This window comes from Pelophylax lessonae (genome assembly GCF_965119305.1).
Source record: "Pelophylax lessonae genome assembly, chromosome: 12".
Lineage (NCBI taxonomy): Eukaryota > Metazoa > Chordata > Amphibia > Anura > Ranidae > Pelophylax > Pelophylax lessonae.
In genome coordinates this window covers 137,094,815-137,120,757 of record NC_138779.1, presented here as the reverse complement: position 1 = coordinate 137,120,757, position 25,943 = coordinate 137,094,815, and the positions used below count along the sequence as shown (strand labels likewise).

At 38.5% G+C, this 25,943-nt stretch overlaps 1 protein-coding gene across 1 annotated transcript in view; it reads left to right on the top strand.

Annotated features, from left to right (window-relative positions):
- Nucleotides 1-25,943, top strand: part of SIK2 (salt inducible kinase 2) — a 151,945-nt gene that overhangs the window by 103,631 nt on the left and 22,371 nt on the right. Inside the window, exons 6-9 of the mRNA XM_082273178.1 lie at nucleotides 2,746-2,966; nucleotides 6,761-6,913; nucleotides 17,247-17,411; nucleotides 25,194-25,437. Of these exons, the coding sequence (XP_082129304.1) occupies nucleotides 2,746-2,966; nucleotides 6,761-6,913; nucleotides 17,247-17,411; nucleotides 25,194-25,437 (783 nt within the window). The remainder of the gene's footprint in view (nucleotides 1-2,745; nucleotides 2,967-6,760; nucleotides 6,914-17,246; nucleotides 17,412-25,193; nucleotides 25,438-25,943) is intronic.

Below are 25,943 nucleotides of genomic sequence, written 5' to 3'. Positions count from 1 at the left end.
AATTCTGTCTCTGAGCTCTTCAGGCAATTCCTTTGACCTCATGATTCTCATTTGCTCTGACATGCATTGTGATCTGGAAGGTCTTATATAGACAGGTGTGTGGCTTTCCTAATCAAGTCCAATCAGTATAATCAAACACAGCTGGACTCAAATGAAGGTGTAGAACCATCTCAAGGATGATCAGAAGAAATGGAAAGCACCTGAGTTAAATATGAGTGTCACAGCAAAGGGTCTGAATACTTAGGACAATGTGATATTTCAGTTTTTCTTTTTTAATAAATCTGCAACAATGTCAACAATTCTGTGTTTTTCTGTCAGTATGGGGTGCTATGTGTACATTCATGAGGAAGAAGAATGAACCTAAATGATTTTAGCAAATGGCTGCAATATAACAAAGAGTGAAAAATTTAAGGGGGTCTGAATACTTTCCGTACCCACTGTGTGTGTGTGTGTATATGTATATGTATATATATATATATATATATATATATATATATATATATATATATATATATATATATATATATATATTACACAGTGGATATAAAAAGTCTACACACCCCAGGTTTCAGTGATGTAAAAAAATGAGGCAAAGATAAATAATTTCCGAACCTTTTCCACCTAATGTGACCCATAAACTGTATAACTCAAACAACAAACTGAAACCTTTTAGGTGGAGGAAAGTAAAAATAAAAAAAACAAAAATAATATGGTTGCATAAGTGTGCACACCCTTGAACTAATACTTTGTTGAAGCACCTTTTTGATTATTTTTTTTCAGCACTCATTTTGGGTCTATCTGCATGGCACAGCTTGACTTGGCAATTTTGTTCCCACTCTTCTTTGCAAAAACACTCTAAATCTGTCACATTGCGAGGGTATCTCCTGTGCACACCTCTCTTTAGATCACCCCACAGATTTTCAATCAGATTCAGGTCTGGGCTCTGGCTGGGCCATTTCAAAACTTTTAATCTTCTTCTGGTGAGGAAGTTCCTTTGTTGATTTGGATGTATGCTTTGGTTTGTTGTCATGCTGAAAGATGAAGTCTCTCTTCATGTTCAGCTTTCTAGCAGAAGCCTGAAGGTTTTGTGCCGATTTTGACTGGTATTTACCTCTACCTTGACTAAGGCCCCTGTTCCAGCTGAAGAAAAAAATGCCCCAAAGCATGATGCTGCCACCACCATGCTTCACTGTGGGTATGGTGTACTTTTGGTGATGTGCAGTGTTTTGCGCCAAACATATCTTTTGGAAATATGGCCAAAAAATTCAACCTGGGTTTCATCAGACCAGAACACATTTTCCCACATGCTTTTGGGAGACTTCAGATGTGTATTTGCAAAATTTGGCCGGACCTGGATGTTTTTCTTCGTAAGAAAAGGCTTCCGTCTTGCCACTCTACCCCATTCTCTACTTAATGATGACTGTCTTCACTGTGCTCCATGGTATATATAATGCCTTGGAAATACTTTTGTACCCTTATACCTTTTAATTATGAGATCCCTCTGATGCTTTGGAAGCTCTCGGCGGACCATGGCTTTTGCTGTAGAATGCGACCAAGAAAATGTCAGGAAAGACCTATTAGAACAGCTGAACTTTATTTGGGGTTAATCAAAATTTTAAATGATGGCAGGTGTGTACTGACTCTATTTAACATGAGTTTAAATGTGATTGCTTAATTCTGAAAACCGCTACATCCCCAGTTATAAGAGGGTGTGCACACTTATGTGACCACAATTTTTTTTATTTTTACCCCCCCCCAAAAAAAAAAAACATTTAAGTTTGTTTTTTATTTGAGTTGTACAGTTTATAGGTCACATTAATGGTGGAAACAGTTCTGAAATTATTATCTTTGTTTCATTTTTTTACATCACAGAAACCTGACATTTGAACAGGGGTGTGTAGACTTTTTATATCCACTGTATATATGAGCAGGGCCTCTGATTTCTCATGTAAAGAATTGTATTGTAACTGTGCTGTTTGCCCTAACATTAAGTGCTGCGCAAACTGGTGGCGCTATATAAATCCTGTATAATAATAGTATATATGGAAGCAACTGCCACTGGCAGTAATAAGGACTTTGCATAAGATTAACTGAAAAAGGAATATATTCTGATTTTTTTTTTTTAAAAGCAAATTTATGTGCACAAGGAATCTGGACTTTGCGAAATGTAATTTGTTTCCAGTTTAAATCAAATAAACCTCTGATCTACGTGCTTCCTTCCACATACATTCCCTTTTGCACTGCTTGGGTCCATTCTTATAAGCCAGTTTATTTATTATTTAGCTTTTTATGATTTGTGGAAACTCCTACACTAAAATTCTGCAGCCCTAAAGTATGTGTAAACCCCATCATTAAATCTCATATAAGCTCATACAATTAGCAATTATGTTGCAAGCTCATATAATGGCATTTATGGTAATGTAATTTCAAACGTAATATTCAAAATGTTTTAAATTTGCTGGTCTCATTAAAATATGTGGGTCCTTGTGCAGGTACTTCCTTTCAGAGGGTGACAACACTGAATGCCAATTGCACTCTTGCGTTGTCACTATGTCACATGGCCTACCAATGAAGAGTACAAGTAACTTTACTTCCCCAGATTCTGCAAAACAAACAAATTATCAATTGATAGGCTAATGGGATGAAAGCATTTGGTGCTATTCCATTCCTTGTGGTTGATATCTTACAAAACCAAACAATACGAGAACACTTACAATATTTTTTTTTTCTTTCAATTTTATCTAGAATGTGAGCACTTAATTAGGAGGATGCTGGTGTTAGAGCCTTCAAAACGTCTGTCCATTGCTCAGATCAAAGAGCACAAGTGGATGATGACTGAGGTCCCAGTGCACCGGCCTGTCCTCTATGCACAGAGTCATGAAAAGGAGGCTTCCATTGGAGAACACAATGAACAGGTCCTGAGACTCATGCATAGCTTGGGGATTGACCAACAAAAGACAATAGAGGTGAGACAAAGTGAAAATGGATGGGAGGAGGTGCTATTGAATACCATAACGAACATTTAAATTTTAGGTTGAGGCTGATGAGTTGAATCGCCCACTAGTTGATTCTTCTCCAGCATTCCAGAAAGATCTCTGCACATAAATGTAATTGACCTGGTCTATCCACCTGATGTTGATATTAGAAGCTTGTTGAGTTTATTATTATTTATATTTGTATCACTTGTTGGGTTTATTTTAAATTAAAAACCATGCAATATAAGGACTAAAATTCCATAGCAAGACTTGAAAAAGGCTGCTGGATATCTTTGAACCAGCGGTTGCTTTAACCTACTTGCAGCCAACAAAAATCATAGCATTCGTTTTTAGTGGTTGATGTTTTAGATGAAGTACTTGAAGATGTGTTCATTGGCAAGAAAGCTCAAATAAATCCGTATTCAAATGCAGTTACCCACAAAGGGCTTGTAAGATAGGTTTGTAGGGGAAAGAACATTATCATGAAGTAACATCTTCTAAAGGGATATTCTAGAGCAGGGGTATTGAATTAAAATTTACAAAGGTCCGGTCAGTAAAATATTCTTCCAGCAGAGGTCCAAATCGCATGTTTGTTCGATGACCGCCCTGTATCCTTGCAACCAATCACCTGCTTGTTAACTTGGGTAGCCCCCGTCCTCCGTCTATAGCTGTCCTGCCTCCAGCTGTTGGCTCTGTGAGACTGGCAGTGGTGATGGCTGTGGGCAGAACGACTCTAAAGGGTGGGACCGCAGGGGTCCGGATGAGACATTAGCTGGGTCCGGATCCGGACCACGGTCCGCCATTTAGTGATGCCTGTTCTAGAGTAACCGCCTCATTTAAATTTAGTTACACAGCTTGTCTAATCCGTAAAAATAGGACTCTATAAACATCGTTACTGAGTGTTGGAACCGGGATTTGCAATGGCAGTAAAGAGTTATATATCTGGGTCACATTTTCTATAATTGTGTAGAATGTCTAGAGTAAATTGTTACACTATCATATCATTTACAACAACATTATTGCGTTTATTCATTAAAAATCAATAGGGACCATGATCTTTGTTTGACTTTATGGTACCTTTTATAAGTTCTTCATTCATACTTTCATCAGTTTCTGCTAAGCATTTAGTCATAAATTTGCTTGGGAGATTCAGGTAGAATGTCTAAATTCAATTTAGAAATATTTGAATCCTTGTGTGCATTGGACCAAATGATCTGTGCATAACTAAGCTCATAAGTGGTATGACATTGTTTTTCCAATTTATTGACAACATGTCTGGTGGTCTTAGTACCCTTAAAGCGGTTGTAAACCCTTACATATACCCAGTGAAGGGACTATCCTCAGGTGATACAGAAATAAAACAAATCCTCCTACTTAAGTTGTATTTGTCTATCTGCAGTCTTTTGTATTTGTCTATCTGCAGTCTTTTCTTCTCTTCTCTAAAGTGCTGACTTTATATGCTTGTCTAAAGGCCCGTACACACGTAGCGATTGTCGGCCGTAAATATTCAGCCACCGTCCGATCGGCCGATTGTCGGCTTGTTAGTATGATGCTTCCGACAACCGACTGCGACTTTTCGGCCGAACAGAATCTGATGTGCATGCTTTAAAATTTTTGTTGGCCAACACCAGAACGGCCGATTGTTCCTCAGTCAGTACAGAATTCGGCAGACAAACAGCAGATGAGCAAGACTGGGCATGCTCAGAGAAGAAAAAACACACGGAAAGTTAACCATCACATGACATCACTTCTGCAGTCGGTTGTTGTTGGCCGACAAAATTCGTGTGCAGTCTTTAGCACTTTTCAACCTACACGACAGCACCGGACAAAAGACGGCTGATCGTTTGGCCGACAATCGGTGCGTGTGTACGGGCCTTTAGGGAAAAAAAAGGGGGGGGCGGAGAACTGCAGTTACACTCAGGAGAGCTCTAAAGGCCGATTGGAGTGAAGAGACACCCCCCCCCCCCATCCATACAGTACACAGGACCAGAATTGAGGCTGGAGGTCCCTGTTTTAAATGGGGACGCGTACACACTTTTGAAGGGTATACTTTAATATTTCATGTCTTTAGAGACATGCGGTTTACAACCACTTTAACTATCACCCATCCAAACCAGGATATCCTGCCAAACTTTCACTTCAGAATCAGCCATTTGTTGGTGCTCTGAAATTACCAGTTGGCAAACTCCTCCTTCTGGTCTTTGAACAAAATGTCTTTGGCCAGGCTAATCCATATTGAGCTAGAGCTTTCAGTGAACCCAATGTATGCTGTACACCCAGTTAACTTTACTCCACAGTGCTTTCAGAGGTAAATACCGCACTGGGGCCTGAGATCTAAGACCTTCTCCAGGGTTCTTTCACGCAGGAACTTGTGTGAATGCATGCCTTTGACGTGCACTGACATGAGTTTTAGGCATGCTCCATTTAAACTGCCCCAAATAAAAAATTGGTGGTCTGTGTACACACAAGGCCGATATCAGGATTGATTTTTTTTACTGAACTTCAGTTCAACAGGATGGTGTGAATACATTTCTATTAGGGACAATTTTATATCTATGCATTTTGTTTCGAAAATGCATAACAATGCACCTAGTATGTACGAGCCCTCAAGCAAATGATTGTAAATTGTTCTACAAGTGACTCATGTTGTTAAGATACTTATGATCTGGGTGGAGTTCAACATTCTCAATATTATTCCTGGTCTAACAATCGCCTGATCCTCATTCTTCTGCTGTCCTTCCGATCTGCTCCATACCTAGTACTATTACATGTGTTCACTCATTAGTCCACTGGCTGAATGCCTGATGAATTTTAAATACATTCCTTTCAACACTTATTTTCACAATAAATAGCACAGCAAAGCCTTCCTAAAACAGAAGGAATTCACATAGCCCATTACAGTATGCTGTATCTTTGTGACACACCAGCACTTCTGGATATTCAGTTAGCCATAGGGATTTAGAGGAATGATGTGTGCAGCACCACCCACTATCCCGAATAAGGAATAATCCCATTATTTTTGGTATATATGGGGAAATGAGACATGTGAATACCTATTCTGAGAATGCTTTACTGTGCTATGCACTGGTTCAGAAGAGGGCTTTATAGCTCCTTAAATCTGGCCAAAGACAGTTCAAATCTCGGCCATTTAAGCATGGACCAGCCAAGATTTGACCATCTATGGGCAGGCTGGTTGTACCCATGTCAATCCGTTGATCAACGTGGGTACAAACCAGCATGTCAGATTTTCCATGCGATTATAGCCGCTAGCAAATATCTGTGTGCTCCGGGCAGGGACCGCTCCCTGTGCCTCCTGCTGGGAAAACACAATCGCTCAGCGGAAGGGATGCCCGTGGTTGCAGGAAAGAAAATCGCACCATCTCTGGCCCAGCTTTAGTCCCTTTTCACAGTATTCATCTGCGTTCTACTTTCACTAAAAATGTTAAATATAATTGATAACAATGCACAAAACTTTGTTTTGAACCTTTGATAACCGATATTAAAATGCATAATTTCATAAATTCATAGATTATCAAAGTTATTCTGGTAATCGATTTTTCCCTTGCCACCAGTATATATAAAAGCGGATCACCTCTCTTTGTTGAGTGTGTTTGGTCTTTTGAGGAATAGGCGGCTCAGCCCAATCACAGTGTTACTATACAAGAGTTGTTCAAGGCAGACAGTGAGTTTTTAAGAACCCTTTTATTATGAGAAAGTACATGGAAAATTGTATTTGCTAGTACAGCTGTCTTAACATGATTTTTTGTTTTCATTCTCATTCACAGTCCTTACAGAACCGCAGTTACAATCACTTTGCTGCTATCTATTACTTACTAGTGGAGAGGCTAAAATCTCACCGAAGCAGCTTTCCAGTAGAGGCTAGGATTGATGCTCGCCAGCGACGACCAAGCACAGTTGCTGAGCAGACAGTCGCCAAGGTAAAAAATGACTCTAAAATATTTCTTTAACCCAGCCCAAACTGTTGCACTAAACATTTTATTAACACTGGTACTTAATACAGTGAAGATGATGTGGTAGTTGTGAAAGTTAGTCAATACATAGAGAAAAACTTGAACAGTAACGGCTCTGCAGTATGCAGATTTTTTTTTCTGGATTATTAAAATGCAACATAGGCAGTACAAAGGTCTAATGAAAACCTTTCTGACTCCCTTACAGTACTCTACTCCTTTGTACTATTTATTACACCATTAAAGTGCACCCAACTAACACAATCATCCTGCCACTAGGAAAACCGTGCAAGAAAACATGAGACTGGTAGACTTATTAAAAATGAAAGATAGCCCATAGAATGCTGAAAAAAAATAAAATAAAATCTGGAACCGTTGGGATCTAAAAACAACTTATACAAATCAATTATTTGAACAATGCCTTACCTTCCTATTCTGGTGAACAAATCTAAAATGATGTACATCTCATTGATTTTCTGTCTCGATCTTTGGCCATCCGGTGCTTCTTCTTCTGTTATTACTAAATGTTCCCAGATCCCATGATTATCAGACAAGTCTTTTAGGACAGTCTTATGCCCCCGTACACACGTGCAGATTATCTGCAGACTTTTGTCTGCAGACTTACCTTTTCTATGTAGTGCAAGGGCCTGCCGGATTGCATACAAATTGAAAGTGTTTAGGTTTGACCTCATATTATATGGTTTTGGTAAATCTACAGACAAAAGTCTTCAGATAATCTGCACGTGTGTATGGGGCATTAGGATAATCCAAAATCTATAAGAAGACAACAATACAGTGAAACCACAAAGCCTGAGAGGTCAGGGAGAATTCAGACATATCAGGAGGCACAATTAAGATGCCTAGTAAAAACCAGCTGTTTCATCAAAGTTGGGGTATTGTGCGTACCAGCTGCTGTGTTGCATAGCAGCGACTGGTCTGCGGTAAGATGAGGCGGGACAACTGCAGTGCCAATTCACCATCTGTGATGCATCGCACTGTTCCTTTTTTTTTAATAAACTTAAATTATATGTCACAGAGTAACATTTCATAAAGTTTTGCTGACCACCACATGGTGCAAGGCAGTGGATTGCCTTGTACTGTACTGGGCTGGATAAAATAAAAGTATGGCCTGCCTTACCTTTTTTGCCTGCACGCTCGGTGGTGGTGTGAACCGGGCACATGGGAGACGACATTTTGCTGGAATAGCCACCCTACACAATCCCAATGCACCCTGGTGTGAATGGACCCTTAAACAGCCATAATACATATAGAAGTGAAAGTTTTTTGTTTTGGTAAGGTCATGCCATTCAGCACATGCACAGTACCTGAAACCTGCAAGATCATGTAGCTAGGTACTTGATCTTTTTGAAGACACTAGTAACGTTGCCTTCCAAGAGGTCCTCGATGTAGCCAAGGCTATGTCTAGTTCAAGGAAGCCAGGAAGTGGATGCAAAAAGGGGATGTAAATCATATTTTTTTTTTTTTAATTTGCGTTCGACTTTACATCACCATGCAAAGGGAAAAGCCCTTTTGAAGTGCCGCTTCACACCAGGAATCGTACAGGAACATGAGTTTCCCGCACAGAGTTCTGGTGTGAACGGATCCTAACAAAAATGGAGTTACATTTAATGATAATAAATGAAAAAAAGCCTGTGGAGCAGTTATATATACTGTAGGTATCACATTCAACTAGAGCTTTCCAGTAAATGCCTTTCATTTTGCCTGGAGAGTCTTTGAGTTCTGATAATAGAAAAGCCAACGAGAGGTAGGCTTGCCCAGTATCTATTGAAGTAAATGAAATAAAACCAGATGACTAGTTCTGGTTATGTAATATCGGTCTGTGTTAGGCAATGTTACTGGAACAATCTTGTACATTGTTATTAAGGGGTGGGGTATGTTGGAAGCTATTATAATTATAGCTGAGTGACAGATTTATCAGATTACCGACTTCTTAACATACATACACACAATGGAAGTGATGTGTAACTATATAGCCTGGCTACCCCATCACTAACAAACAAGACTGTGTTTTTCTAAAGCATGCATAAAGGCACATTCATATGATTAAGGTGCAGGTACAGTATGTCTGTGTGGAAGCTGTATGTCTCAATATCCATTGTTGCCATCAATGTATGGCATTAATGAAAGACTCAAACTGTTAATCCCATATTGCATGGGGCGTGATGAAGGTAAACTTTATGGGTAAGTTTATACTCGCCTTTGTATCGCCACCCACAAAATTCTGTTTGATTTTACAGCACTTGGTGCTATCATACCTAACAGTTGCAAATCCATCTCCAAAGTTTGAGATCTGACACTATATTGGGAGATCGCTGGTAGGCACCAGGCTCCCCTACAACATGGATTAATTGAATCCATAGAGTATAAGCAACATACGAGTAGCCAAGCTGCCACACACTTCCCTTTAACCATTCACCGCAGTAGACATTTTTATCTATACTATGCCAAATCAATTTCCCAAAATGAAAAAAGGAACGTTTAAATGTAAAAATCAGGCAGACGAGAACCCCTTGTAACTTTATAACGATGCTTCCGGCTTCATTCTGAATTAATCTAATAGTGATTCCCACTAATAGTAATTGAACTGTAAGATCAGACATAATAAACTGTATATATTATCTTATCAAACTGAGCAAGTAAGGATTAAAAAAATTGAGCAGAAGAACAATTTTAATCCACATTAATTCATTGAATGTATGCAGATAAATTATATGTATATGTTCCAAAAAGTGACCTTTTCACTTTTCCTCTTTTTAGAGAGCAGTCCTCATTGGCCTAGCGTTTTTACATCTATTTAATAAAGCTGGCCTTCAGACATGCAAATCTGGGCTCTTTATGTGTGCAGTTATTGCAAACAATATGTAATTGCACCCTAATTGATGATTTTGAAAACTTGCTCACAACTGGCCGCCAAAGATATCGTGGGACAGGCAGAGCTAAACGCAACTAGGCTGGCTGCTTTATGCAGCATTTCTCCTCTGTGGCTCTTTGTAAATGCATTCAATTGTTTTTATGGCTTTGCATTAAAAGCAATAGATTAAAGGCATTAGGGTTGATTAACTTAAGGCAAACAGACTGTTCACTTTGCAAGAAAAGTTGCACTTTGTAAGGGATTTTGCCCAGAGCATAGTGAATGAAGTGGAGCTCTACAGACTGTCATCATCTAATTATGTGTGATTTTTTATTTATTTTTTTTCCTTGTATGTGATTGGCTATTCTTTACATCGTGAAACTTCACCACATCTACTAAACTCTGGGGAAAATTCACTTGCAAAGTGCAACTTCCTTTGCAGCGTGAACAGCCTACCTGCTATTTAGTAAATCAACCCCATTTAATCAGCTGGGGATGGGACCTAGAAGATTCACTCCTTATTTTGTTCCTCCTGGCTTGGCTAGTAACTCCATGCAAGGATTAATCGTGTTAAAAATAAAGTAACCTATATCTGCCAATCGGATTTTATCTTCCATGAGTTTGCAGCTGTCAGAAAAGTAGAAGACTATTGCCGTTTGGTTAGTGCTGTGACCTGATACACGCAGACAGAGCCTCTCATTGCTTGATAGATCTTTTCATTAATTAGGTTTTTATTCAACATTTTAATTAAAATTGATGAAAGATCTTCCTTCCTGTGACCAAAAGTTTTTAAACTTGTATATGAAAAAGGGTGCTAGAAAAAAACAGAAGCTGGCCATTTCCCATCTGTCATTACTGTAACGCAGAGTTGACGCTAAAACTTAGATTCTTGGTTGCTAAAAAAAAAAGTACTTGTTCCTACATAAGCCTCAACGGGCTTACATTTTTCATTTGTTACCTTATTCATTTTTTTCTAGAAAATGCTATTGTGCCCAGTCTATTCCTGACCATTTAAACACAACTCAGTTTACTAAGCTATAACGCATATGTTATTTGCCATAACAATAGTTATTTTCACTTCTCATTGGCTCCCATGGTGGAAAATAACGGTCATTATCGTAAATAACAATCGTTCTAGCTTAGTAAAATGACTGTCAGATATCCCGGTGTCTAAATTAGGCGTGACTTGGTAATAAACCTTTTTCACTTTACATTCCCAACTCGTATCCAGAGCTGCATGGCCTATTAACCAAACCAACAGGAGGTAATGTTCTGTCAATAACAATAATTACTGTGATATAAAAGATAAACTGGTTGTTGCACAGCGTCCTGAGCAAATCACCTCCTTAAAAAAGAACAAGGAATCCAAGAAAGCAGCTGTCAAGATTTCATGTGACAGGAGCGGAGAGTGTTCTGTAAAATCTAAGCTCTTATCTGCATAGCAAGTTCTTTCATGTCTCCCAGCATTAAGTGAACAATAGGTTTTACGCAGTAGCTTGTGTTCGCTATGTGCTGCCTAATCCATTCATGAAATGTTTTCATCTTATCGATGGTGTTGGAAGTAAAAACAACCTTGGTGAAGGTCACAGACTGTCTGTTAGAGGATCGTAGCTTTTTTTAACTCGTAGTATTTTAAAGTGGACCCGTTACCATTTCAGTGCAGTAAACCCATACATGAGCATTGTTTGATACCCCGATATTTATGTAACTCACTGATAAGGTCATTCTTGGGCTGCCCTCTGCTTTTACTCGACTGACTAGCTTATGTCACTGCTGTGCAGCCAGCACCAGTGTTAATTTAGTTGCCGAAAATATTTTCATTATAGTTTTTGTCAGCTGTATGTTTTCAGTGACAAATACTAATGAAAATAAAATTAGAATTTAGCCAATTGACGAAAACTATGATGAAAATATTTTTTTGGAAAAAGAAAAAGAAAATAGTTTTCAATTTTCATTTAGTCAACTAAAATCTCCCGTACATTTTAGTCTACTAAAATCGAATGGGTTTAGTTCAATTGTAATGCATTATTTAGGCATTTCTATTGAATTCCCAAACTCCTTATATACTCCTGGAGCAAAAATCTAATAACATGTTGTTATTTATGGCAGCCGTTCACACTGGGGCGACCTGTCAGGCGACCTGGTCGCCTGACAGGTCGCCGTAGGTCGCCTGCCATAGAGAAGCTGTGGACCCGTTCTAATAGGAGTGACACAAGTCGCTCCGACTTAGAAAAAGGGTCCGGAGCTTCTTTGTGGCGACCTGGAGCGACCTGCATTGACTTCAATGATATGAAGTCCGTGCCGGCCGCTCCGAGGTCGCGGCGCGAGCTGCGCGTCGCGACCTGTGAGGTCGCCCCAGCAAGTCGGATAGCCCCAGTGTGATCGGGGTCTTAGCCGTTGTGATATATACCATCTTTATAAATAAAACAGTTTCATAAACAAACAAAAATAGTGCTTTTGGACAAACAAGTGCAACCTTAAAATAAAAAAAATGTGTGTGTGTGTGTGTATATATATATATATGTGTGGATAGATAGATGGATATATAGATGATTTTTTTTTTAGGTCCCTAAATATTTGAACACATTTTTCATACTTTTGGCTCTGTATGCCACCAGAATAAAATTAAAACCCAAATGAAGTGCAGACTTTCAGCTTTAATTCAAGGAGTTGAACATAAATATCAAGTACAAATTTTTGGTACTGCAACCATTTTTACACAGTCCCCCCATTTTCAGGGGCTTAAATGTAATTAGGCAAATTAATTAAATCCTAAATAAAATGTTCATATTTAATATTTTGGTGAGAATCATTTTACAGGTGATGACTGCCCAAAGTCTGGAACCCATGGACATTACCAAAGACTGGGTTTCCTCCTTTCTGATGCTTTGCCAGCCTCTAACTGCAGCTGACTTCAGTTGTTCTTTGTGTGTCTTTCTGCCTTAGGTTTTGACATGGAATGGGTTTTCTTTACCATAGAGAGGATCCTGCGATCATCCACCATTGTTTTTTGTGGACGTCCAGTCCTTTTTATGTTGCTGAGCTTCCTCAGAATGTACCAACCTGTGGATTTGGCCATTCCTAAAGTTGCTGCTATCTCTCTGATGTATTTGTTTCTTTTTTAAAGCCTTACAATGGCCTGTTTCATTTGCATTAACAGCTCATTTGAATGCATGATGTAGGGTTGCAATCAATTTGATCAAATTGATGCAATCGATTCCAAATGCAAATATCACACTTAGAATCAACTCCAGACCTTTTACCTGCCTAATTGATGAAGAAAAAATGGGAGTAGCCCACACCTGGCCATGAAACGGCTTTTGAATAAATTGTCCAATTACTTTTGGTCCCTTGAAAAAAAATGGGCGGGGGTGGTGGCTAGGCTATTCTTGAGGCCTGTAATTCCTAAACTATGTACATACCCTCAAATTAAACCTAAGAGTGTGCACTTTCAGCCCATATCCATTGTATAACTATAGCTTGAATGTGTTTTGGTAAATACCTGACATAATCTAAAATTGTTCCTTTGTCCAAATATATATGGACCTAACTGTGTGTGTGTGTGTGTGTGTGTGTGTGTGTGTGTGTGTATATATATGTATATATATATATATATATATATAATGCCAGGCTGTAGGTGGGGAAGGGGAAGTAAATTGGAGGGCAGGGTACATTATACTTTTAGGGATGTGGAGGTGACCTGCAAGTGGGGATGGGGAAGTAAATGGGAGTGATGGAGTGCACAGGGCAGGGTACATTATCTTTTAGGGATGTAGAGGTGACCTACAAGTGGGGGTGGGGAAATAAATGGGGGTGAGGAAGCACACAGGTCAGAGAACTAGACTGTGGGCAGGCTGTTATTTTACACTGAGCTAAGCGCTGCTACCTTGCTGGGAGGGGAAACACTCACCATGTCACATTCAGACAGACACAAATCCGATGGAGGAGGTCCTCTTCTGTGGTTTGCAGGGCATTGTTCCAGAACTCACAGGCAGACAGAGGGAGCCAATACAGATTGCTTATAGTCAGGGGGCTGGGACTTTAACAGACTGGTAGAGCACCGAGGATTTTCCTCTGTGAGTAGTATGAACCCAGCTTTACCTCAAAGCATGGAAAAGGATGTGGCACAATGAGATGCACTGTGGTCCCTATACAGTGCAAAGAAGTGGCATGCATAGAATATTTTGAGCTTGTTTTTACCATGTGCAGACTCTAGTTTTATAATGTAGTTCTCTGCAAGTGACTGGGGTTTATCCAGTACGGAAAACTGCAGGTCACCGTGAACGAACCCATAGCAGGATACATTTTCCTACACAGAATAAAAATGCACATGACACCACTGTTGTGGTATGGACAGGACACATAGAAAACTTTTTTTTTTTTTTTTGTGGAGACCGGTGTTTGACAGGTGCAGAAAAATACAAGTCTCTGCACATTTTATGAACGCACCCTAAATGCATTGCAGAGCTTTGGAAACCTATTCAAAATAAATGGGCATTGTATGTTTAGCACACAATAGTGCAAGTAAGTGCGTATATTCTACCACAAATGCATTTCTTCCCTGTCCGCTAAATAAAATTTTGTGTAGAAAGATGAGGGTATCAGCGCACAGAGTACTTGGATGGCTATGACATGCAAGGTATAAGGGCTGTGCTAGGGAGTAGGCTGTAGTACTCACATTTTCTAGCAAGTTCAAAGGCACATTGCAAGTAAATCAGTAATGGAAAGAAAAGCACTGCAATTACGCTTTTAAAATACCTAATTTTTCTGTGCTTTTACCTGCATTGTTGCAAGTATGTTACAGAGCTTCTTCAAAGATGGCTTAGTGTATTATATACTTGGTATATATTTAAAGATGGCTTTGTATCTGTTTGGAGTATATTGACTATATGCATTTATTTTATTTATATATATATATATATATATATAAGTATAATATGTTTGCAGCTGTGGGTAAGAGCTACGTAGCTTTTACATTCCCATGAGATCTATATAAGCATATTGACAGCAAGGTTTCTTGCTAAAATGCTGAATTTTCTGTGCATTGTTATAGTAAATGATGTGTATTTAGTGTTTAGACAGTAATAGCCCTTTAAGACTGATTTCAGAGTAACTTTGAAGTCGGCAGTAAAAAACTTTGGCTGCCATTGGATAACCTTGACTTTCTCTGACTGATTTCAAAATCCTGGCGATTTTCATACACAAATGTTAATGGAATGGAGTGTTAAATTTAGTTGGTAATTTTTGAGTAAAAGAAGTGTATAAAAATAATCCGACACTGTTAGATCCGGCATAGCACTTGATGTATATTAAATTTAACACCGCAGATGCTCCATTTCGTGCATTGAAATGCCTTATTCATAGCATGACTAGCTCTGAAATAAACGTAAATAACAATAATTGACCTTTATGAGTCAAAGATTCATCTGTTTACTGTGAAATATCACATGAAATGGGTAGGCGACATGATGCATTGAATGACAGTCTGAATATACGCAGTGTGCGAAAGCTTACAGTTCATTAGATTAGATGCATACAGTTATGTATTGATTTTTAAAGCAGAATAGTGTTTCCATCATGGAAAAATGGATTGAAGCTAATAAAATGGTTCTCATACCTTTTTATAGTCCAGAAATCAATTTTATAAAGTGTTATTATCACTATATAGAATTTACACAGTGTATATTAAAAGTAGCAGAAATTAACTTGTCAGTTACAGTTAATCAAATTTATGGATCTGATAGTCCTGGATTACTGCATAACCAAAAGCCATCCATAGTTTACTGGGTTCTCTACTCAGTTGTAGGTATTTTGTACATCCTGCTGACTTTTTTTTTGTTTAGATTGGGGATAGACTAGCTAAAACTCTCTGTCCATGTTTTATTGCTCTCTAAGTTCCCAGTGGAGAGATGTATCCCCTTATTTTTACTGGTGACCATTGTAGCCAAGAAATAAATTGTTGTAAGAAAATCCAACCTTTTAGAGTTGCCCCTTTAGAAGAGGAAATGAGGGAAAGTCTTTCAATGGGGACTCCTGTTCAAGAGGGGGTTTCATCTAATTTTCTGTTGCGTCTCTGGGACAGGAACTGAAGGGAATTTTTCCCAATGGTACATAGACTGCAAAAAAACAAAATGACAGGTATTTTTACCCTTCTCTACCCTAACCAAATCAAAAAGCAATAAACTTTGCCTATACATTTAACATAAAAGAAAAAGCTGTCTTTAGCAAATATTTCCATGGTACAATGGTACTGTTACTGGTTTTATTATCAGCTGCCTGTTAAGCAGGCCATACATTAATAGTTTATTTTTTTGATCAACCAGTGGGTTGAATGGAAAAAAATGACCCTCGAATGTGTGGATGGGGGGAATCCTCCCGCTGAGCTATTGGGTTCCACACTAATCTGTGTTGCTGGCTATAACCTGAACCGCTGATTGTTTGGGGAGAACCCAATAGGCTGGTTGTACAAAGGGGTTATTGATTGATCAACTTCTATACAACCAGCCTGCCCATGCATGGATGGAAATTTAGCCAAAGCCTGCAGAACCAGCTGAATTTTGATCCACGTGTGGCTATCTTTTGCGTTTCACCTAGCAAAGATGAACACAAACTAAAAAAAAAGATTGGGAAGGTGGGTTTAGTGGGGTTTGCCCATTGTACTACTTAAGTGTTCAGGAACAACTTGCAGCTGCTTAAAGAGACCGTTTAGTTGGAGCCATGTCACATGAAAGGCGAAGTCCTTCACTAAAGATTGTGCCATGAAGAAAATCTTATTTGTGGTTTCATTTAAAAGTTGTATTTGTAATTTTATTTGGCAATGACTGTAAATATAATACAATGATTGAATTAGAAGCACTTTGCATTTTACAATAATGCTAGAGATAGAAGCTTTAGCAACTTTAGCAACTGGACTTAGTGAAGGAAAGGAAGCTTCCGAAGAACATTTAAATACAAAACACAACTGTACTAAAAGTGAAGTGCAGTCCAGGTACTTTTCACCTTTCAACATTGTTAGGAAGAGTTCGAATTTTTTTATTGCTGTTTTTTTATTTCGTTGGGCACATTTCTACAGATTGCAAACCTGACACAAGCGCTTCTCCTTGACCATTCATAACTAAAAACAAATTGCCTTCTTTTATATTATTACCCTACTTCTATATATTGTCTCATTTGGGAAGGTTTTGGAGTTTAGTTATATTGTAATAATGTTTCTTAAATTTCCTTACTTAATTGCAGTCTAAATGATGTTTCCTACAAAATGTAAATATTTTTTTCAGTATACTTAAGCCAATATGCCACATTTCTGCTGAGCTAGTATACTTAGAGTTTATTTTATTCCATGGTGCACCAGGGCTGTGAAAATTTCATATAGCCTTGATGCCATCTGGAAATATTTGTTAAACTGACCCTTTATTGCCTATTTCTCATTAGGCAAGCACAGTGGTGTCTCCAGTGAACCTCATGCCACAAAATGTGAGAATGATGAGAGCGCCTGTACTCCCAGAAGCCTCCACTGTAGAGCCATTTTCATACCCACAAGGCAGCTGCCAGGCTGAAACAACATTCCTAGAGGAGGAAGCAGTTAATACACCATCAGTAAGTATTTCAGTATCAAATATCTTTAGTAGCTTTTATTCATGAAGATTATTTGTTATTTGAGTATAGAACACTCAACTACATGTGTTATGTGCATTGCTTATTACCTTTACTAAATCTTACTTTACATACTTTACTTACTTAGATACTTGTCTAAACACATTGGGATCGAGTTGCTAAAGGCAAATAGACTAGAGTGCAGCTGCACTCATTTTCCCTAGAGCTTAATAAATGTGGTGAAGCGCTGCTGATTTCGATCATCCAATCATGAGCAAGCAAAAATGCTGTTTTCGTTTTTTGTTTTTTTCCTTGCAGCTGATTGGGTATTCTTTACAAAGTGGAGCTTCACAACATTCACAAAGCTCTGGGATAAAGGAGTGCAACTGGCATAGATGAGTAACAGCCACACCTCCAGTACAAGTGTCTTGATTTGTATTGCAGAGAAGGGAGGGTTTATGTGTCTGACTCTGCCCAATACTGTAACAGGAAAGTTGCAGTATAGTCTCCCTATATTGAGATTCTGCCCAGTACTGTAACAGGAATGTCGAGGCAAGACTATTGAAATGGAGGTTATTAGTACATGTCGATCTGGCTGTGTGTGTGTATGTATATATATATATATATATATATATATATATATATATATATATACACAATAAAAATATTATTTATCTAAAATTAGAATATCTGTAATTAAATTCAAAATGTGAAACTCATATATAGATTCATTAAACACAGAGTGATACATTTCAAGCATTGTCTTTCTTTTAATTTTTAGGATTATGGCTTAATAAAAATCCATATTTCAATATCTCAGAAAATTAGAGTTTTGTGAAAAAGTTCAATATTGTAGACTCAGGGGGTTTATTTACTAAAGCCTAGAGAGTGCAAAATTAGTCACACTTCTGCCGAGAAACCAATCCGCTTCTAACCTCAGCTTGTTCAATTAAGCTTTGGCAATAAAACCTCGAAGCTGATTGGTTTCTCTGCTGAAGTGTGACTAATTATGCATGCTTTAGCTTTAGTAAATAAACCATATGGTGTTACTCTAATTAACTCAAAACACCTGTAAAGATTTCCTGAGGTTTTAAATGGTTTTTCAGTCTGGTTCAGTAGGTCACACAATAATAAGGAAGATTGCTGACTCGACAGTTGTCCAGAAGACACCCTCCACAAGAAGTCACAAAAGTTCATTGCTAAAGAAGCTGTCTATTCAGAGTGCTGTATCCAAGCACAATAGTTGAAAGTTGAGTGGAAGGAAAAAGTGTGGTAGAAAAAGGTGCATAAGCTACAGGGATAACCCCAGCCTTGAGTATATTGTGAAGCAAAGGACATTCAAGAATTTAGGGGAGATTAACAAGGAGTGGACTAAGGCTGGTGTCAGTGCTTCAAGAGCACCCACACACAGAGCTGTCCAGGACATGGGCTTAAACTGTCGCATTCCTTATGTCGAGACACTCCTGAACCATAGACAACATCAGAAGCATCTTACCCGGGCTAAGGAGAAAAAGGACTGGACTTTTGCTTAGTGGTCCAAAGTCCTCTTTTGCTTTTATTTTGAAATAAAGGTCCCAGAGTCTGGAGGAAGAGTGGAGAGGCACAGAATCAAAGTTGCATGAGGTCTAGTGTGAAGTTTCCACAAGTCATCTGCTGGTGTCAGTCCACTGTGTTTTATTAAGTCCAAAGTCGACGCAGTCCTCCAATAAGAAATTCTAGAGCACTTCATGCTTCTCTCTGCTGACCAGCTTTATGGAGATGCTGATTTCAATTTCCAGCAAGGCCTTGGCACCTGCCCATATTGCCAAAAGTACCAACACCTAGTTTAATGATCGTGGTATCATTGTGCTTGATTGGTCAGCAAACTCGCCTGACCTAAAACCCATAGAGAATCTGTGGGGTATTGTCAAGAGGAAGACGAGACACCAGACCCAACTATGCAGAGGAGCTGAAGGCCACTGTCCAAGTAACCTGGGCTTCCATAACACCTCAGCAGTGCCACAGGCTTATCGCCCCCATACCATACCGCATTGATGCACTAATTCATGCAAAAGGATCCCCTACATAGTATTGAGTGCATACTCTACTATACATGGACATATGTTTCAGTAAGCCAACATTTCTGTATTAAAATATTTTTTTTATATTCTAATTTTCTGAGATACTGAATTTTGGTTTTTCACCAGCTGTAAGACAAAAACATTAAAAAGAAAGAAATGCTTCAAATATATCACTCTGTGTAATGAATCTATAGAATGAGCTTCACTTTCTGAATTGAATTACTGAAATAAATTTACTTTTTGAAGAAAATCAATTTGTGTGTGTGTGTGTGTGTGTGTGTGTGTGTATATATATATATATATATATATATATATATATATATATATATATATATATATATATATATATATATATATATATATATATATATATATATATATATATATATAATACACACACAGTATCTCACAAACGTGAGTACACCCCTCACATTTTTGTAAATATTTTATATCTTTTCATGTGACAACACTGAAGAAATGACACTTTGCAACTATGTAAAGTAGTGAGTGTACAACTTGTATAACAGTGTAAACTTGCAGACACCTGCGACCTTAACTGTAACACTAACCAGTCACATGACACCGGGGAGGGAAAATGGCTAATTGAGCCCAATTTGGGCATTTTCACTTAGGGCCGTCCTTACTTTTTCTGCCAGCGGTTTAGACATTAATGGCTGTGAGTTGAGTTATTTTGAGGGGACAGAAAATTTATACTGTTATACAAGCTGTACACTCACTACTTTACATTGTAGCAAAGTGTCATTTCTTCAGTGTTGTCACATGAAAAGATATAAAATATTTACAAAAATGTGAGGGGTGTACTCACTTTTGTGAGATACTGTGTGAGATAGTGTGTGTATGTATGTATGTGTATGTATATATATATATATATATATATATATATATATATATATATATATATATATATATACACACACACACACACACACTTAATATGTATGGGATTTCAGTTGGGCTTCATTACAATTTTTATTCTTTCAATGTTGTAATCAGGTGTGGGGTAATTGGGTCACCCTTACAGTTGAACTAAACCATCAACAAAGAAATTTGAAAAAAATCAGCCCCCTGGAGCTTTTAGCCATAATGTGCTAGTATGAACAACATCTTGTGACATTATGACATATTTATCTACAAAAAGGACCCCTTCCAGCGCCATGATGTCAGCTCTCCCCTCCATTGCAAGTGCTTCCATCTTCACCCTGTCATCTTTGGGGTTCACAGTCTTTGGGCATCCTAATTGGCTAGGCTGTGATGACATAACTCTCGCACATGGTAGTTCCTCCTAGCACAGAATAATGCCTTTTCTGTACACTGAGCTGCTCATGAGTGGCTCGGTGTACATAAGCATAACAAAATTGCCGACAGGACGGGAGAGACTTACCCAGACCCACCTGTCAGCACTTTTCATTTAAAAAAAGAGTACTAAGGCCTGAAGCTACAGTAAGTCATAAACTGGATTTAAAAAACAATACCCTTTTTTTTTTGCCCTTGGGAATAGGAAATGGTTAAAGGTGGCACGTGCAATGAAATGTGCTTGTGTTAGTGAAATACCATTTTTTTTTTTTTAGTCTAGGCAACAGGGAGGTTATGATAGGTACATTAATGTTGCACCGATGAACAATCACTTGTAGAGTCGTGATAGTTCAGCTGCAGAAAATCTCAGCTGAGCCGCTGAGAGCTGTAAAAACAATGTGTAATATCCTGTATTTTTAGCTTCACCGCGGGGATCCTCTCTGAAATGCTGCTGCTTCTACACACACAGGGAGCAGCAACATCTTTTATGAGTGCTCTAGAGGAATATTAAATACGTATATATTTATTTCTCAGGTTAACAAGGCTTTGGTGGGACTCTGATAAGTAGCCAAGGTCACAGTGTAAATTTGTTGTTGTGTAAGAAATGTGGCTCTATAAAACATTATGCCTATAAGAAGATAAAACCTTCTGACCCTTTTGGATTTAGCCTTTTGGTTTTTGTAGTCAATCATTCTGATCTTTAAATGCTCAAAAAAATGATCAGGGTCAGACCAGCATTGGAAAATTATAATGCTTATGTTTTTTTTTACTGTTTTTTTTTTTATTATTTAGCCTATGGCCTGTTCTCACCACACTTTCTACATGCGTGTTTTTTAGTGTGTTCCAATGCGTTTTCCCATTTTTTTTTTCTCCATCTCAATAGAAGATAATTAAGAACATGTGCATTTCGGTACATTTGTGATACATTTTGCCGCTTTCCAGATGCGTTTCATGCAAAAAAAAATACAACCTGTTCTCCGTTTGACTGCACTGAAATGTACTACACTGGCATGAATGAGGACCATTGTAATCCATGTTAAGCACTGGTCTGCATTTGGTGTAAACCAGCCCCTAAAGCAGACCTTGTATACAGAATTAAAGGTCCACTTAATTTGGGAGCCCCTCCAACCCCAAGCTTAAAAAATGCTGTTATGGAGAAAAATAATGTAACATTGGGAGAAACTAGTAGATAATACCTTTCAGCTGCTTTCTGTAGGCAAAAGGGGACCTTTTTTGGGGGCCCTAGGAAAGCAGAGTGCTGCAAATCCTGCAATACTGTGCTTTGCAGGAAGGCATTCTCAGGGAAATTTGGAAATTGGAAGCTTCTGCTTTTTCCGATTCTGAGAGAAGGCCCAGTGTCCTTGCCCTCACCTAGGAGAGCCCCCAGAAATCACAGAGTAAAGAGGGTGGAACAAACAATTCCTTTGTTGTAGGTTTTGTTAAACAAATCTGTCCCCTATAGACAACGTTGCAAAAACACCCAATTTCTTTATTTGCTTATTTTTTTGTGTACTGTTAGAGCCGGTTCACACTGGGGCGACCTGGTCGCCTGACAGGTCGCCTGCCATAGAGAAGCCGTGGACCCGTTCTAATAGGAGCGACACAAGTCGCTCCGACTTAGAAAAAGGGTCCGGAGCTTCTTTGGGGCGACCTGGAGCGACCTGCATTGACTTCAATGTTATGAAGTCCGTGCCGGCCACTCCGAGGCGAGGTCGCCCCGGCAAGTCGGATCACTCTAATGTGAACCTGCTCTTACTTTACTTTGTTTTTGTTTTTTACAATTTTTCACATTTCATCTATATTTTTTTTTTCTTCACTTATACATTTTTATCAAGGGTTTGTGATAGGACCGTACAACCAAAAACATACAGTGCAATCATGTAATTTAACAATGTAGGAGAAAAGTAGGGTTCTTACATCATTTTTAATACAAATATCTGACAATCACAATCTCTTATCTCCGCTTATCTGAAATACTCTACTTCTATTCCTATACAACCAATTTAACTTCATAATAAAGCTACAAATAGTACGGTCTCTTCCCACCCCAATTTTTCTTCTTTTATGTATACGTAAACAACCCACAAAACCAAAAAACCCAAAAATGAGGCGAATAAAAAGGACATTTTTTGGCACAAGAACCGGTCCAGGATAGTTGCTCATTGCATTTTTAAAAGCTCCCATGAACTGCTTACATTTTGCTTTCCCCACTGATTTTGCAGAAATGGCAAAAAAATTCTCCAAATTTTGTAGTAATAAAAATTAAAATTTTTTGTCCTCCATCCCTAGTCATGACCACCCATATCAGAATTTTTTGGACTAAGTAGTTTCAATTTTTGCCAAGTAAAATGCCCACAAAAAACATTGTCAAACTGTCATTCACTGTGAACCATTCTAGCAGCACCGTGGCAATGTATGTGCAACCACACTGCTTTTACTTTGGCTGTAACATTATTCCTTTGTTTTTCAGTATTTCCATACTAAGTCTGCTTTGACTTGCATTAGGATTATTTCACTTCTGCTGCTGTTTTTATTTCCTCCTCCTTTGTGCAAACACTGAATTACTTTTCACCGCTTTAAGTGCATAAAAGCATCCCTTATAAAAATAAAAAGAAAAGACTTTGCTTGTGTTTCACAGGGCTCCGGTCTCTTGGTCTCTCTAGCAGAGGAAATGTGACATTTGGAAATTATTTAATTAGAAGACACATACAATTTGGTTTTCATAAGGGACACTTTAGAGCTAATAGTTTTATTTATGTACTCGTAATATGCACATTCCTCCTGTGAGAACACCACTGCATGGACAGCCATTTAAAGGGGAAAGAAACTTGTGTTGGTATTGTCAAGGGTAGACAGACATTACGCAGTGAAGGAGGCCCCTTCTGGTTTGAAAGTTCATAGGATCAGCTGCTTGCAGATGCATTTTCCTCTGGAACGGATTCTTAGTCACATCCTGGAGAGAAATGATTAAATTCCCAAGTCTCTGCCACCATTTCCTGCATGGTTTTCTGTTAAGCTCCTTCCCTGCCAAAGGCATTGTTGTCATGTCTTGTTGATTTGGGATAGGCTGCTTTGATACAAATCAGAAGTTCGTAATGTAACACATTTTCTGTTAATTACATGGATGTGATGTGTTTGCATGGTACAGCCAAAAGACTTTGGTGACCACTTAGCATTTTCTGTCATCGAAAGTCAGTGGATGTATGCAATTAGCTTTTGTGGGTTACACAGAGTTCCTCACATTAGATACAATCATTTAGATTTGTAATGTTAAGATCTTTAGGCAGAACTAATTAGGAACGTGAAAAGTGTCACGAACTATGTACAGATTTCGTTTTCTTCTTTCCCAGTCTATTAAGACTCTCCTGTTCACACACTTGTACTAAGTCCTCAGTTTAGGTCCCATTTAATAGGGGTCAGTCTTTTTAGGACCGCAAAAAATTAGTGTAAAAAAATATTGGCAGAAAGTATCAGTGTATTGTTTATATGGCATTGCAATGTAGCTTGACTTCAGTATTCACCATTAAAGAATAAGTATTGCAATATGGTTTGGATATAGGGTGATTTGGGTGGGCTGTGGATAAAACTGTAATACTACACTTGACATCAAACTATTTTAGAGTGCAGATGTTTCTCACTGTTATTTTCCTTCCCTTATTCCCTTCATGCACAGAGCTTCCCCAAGTAGGTTCATACTTGCCTCTTCCGATGGCTGCAGCCTCTTGCACTAGACTCTTGCACTGTCTACAGCCAAACCAGTAAAAATCCAGTGCCGGGTTGCCCATGCTTGCGCCCAAACATCTCATAGAATTGAATGGCACATTGCTGCCGCTATATGGGTATATGGCATCCAAGTCTATGACATTTTGTCTGCTCAAGCAACCTGGCACTAGATTTTTACTCTATATACCTAAGTTGCAGCATGGAGAACTGAACAATCAGAGGATGAAAGGAGGCTAGGGAATTTGGTGGGTATGTTAACACAACGAGAGCCACAGGAATAGTGGAAAATCAGGATGCTGGGGAAAGATTTTAAAGAAGATTCATGGTACTGGACCTGAAGAGCTGTGCTGCAAAGCAAACCATAATGCAACCATGACTAGACCTATCACCCTTTTACCAATGCTAAAGTAAGCAGATTTACATAGAGGTCTTTTCTTAAGGGGTTAGTTCACTGTTAATTCCATTTCCCTTCCCCTCTCCGGCGTGCAGGAGGGAAAGGAGAGGAAAATGGAGCACTGCATGTTAATTTTTTGAGGATGCAGTAAGCCCATGTATAGAAATTAACGTTGGCAAAAAAAAAAAGTAGAGAGCCATCCTACAGCAGCCATTCAGTTTAATTTAACTTGCTTAAACCTCAATTTTCTGTACACTTGTATATTAAAGTCAGAATTCTCATTCAATCTTTTAGGTTAATGGGTGTCTGTTGGATCCTCTGCCTCCTGTGACAGTACGAAAGGGTTGCCAGTCCTTGCCATCGAATATGATGGAGACATCGATTGATGAAGGTATAGAGACAGAAGATGACTCGGAGGATGATCCTTCTGCAACATTTGCAGCATTTCAAGGCAGGCATAGTGGTCAGAGGCGACACACGCTGGCGGAAGTTACCAACCAGTTAGTAGTAGTGCCCAATATGGCATCCGATATGGAAGGTAAGGATTGTGAAGCAATGTTACATGAACAATCATGGGTATTTGGAAAATTGGATTTATTGCAGGTGCCACCGGAATAATTTTAACACAATGCACTTGATAACTGTAAAAGAAAACAATGTTGACTTAATTGCTGAAACGGGAAAATATATTTTTGGAGGCTTTCTTTGTATTAAAAATATGTTTTGTGGTAAAACTGATTGCATGCTTCTTTAAGCAAATTACTTACTTTCCAGTAATGTAATCGAAGGGCATGTTTTACAGGTTCTCCTCGGCTATTCTTAGATCTGAAGTGGCTGTTAACTTACAATTTATTACACTTCGCTTCTGTGTCAATAAGCCTCAAAGTGTATTTAAAGCCAAACTTTTTTTTTAGTTTTGGATAGAGTAGTGAGGAGTTAGAGCCCATGTCAGTTTTGTTTGTTGTTCCTGTCCACACTGGGTAGATTCATCCTCTTTATTTGCATCGCATACTAGCACATTATGTGACACTTACCTGAAACGAA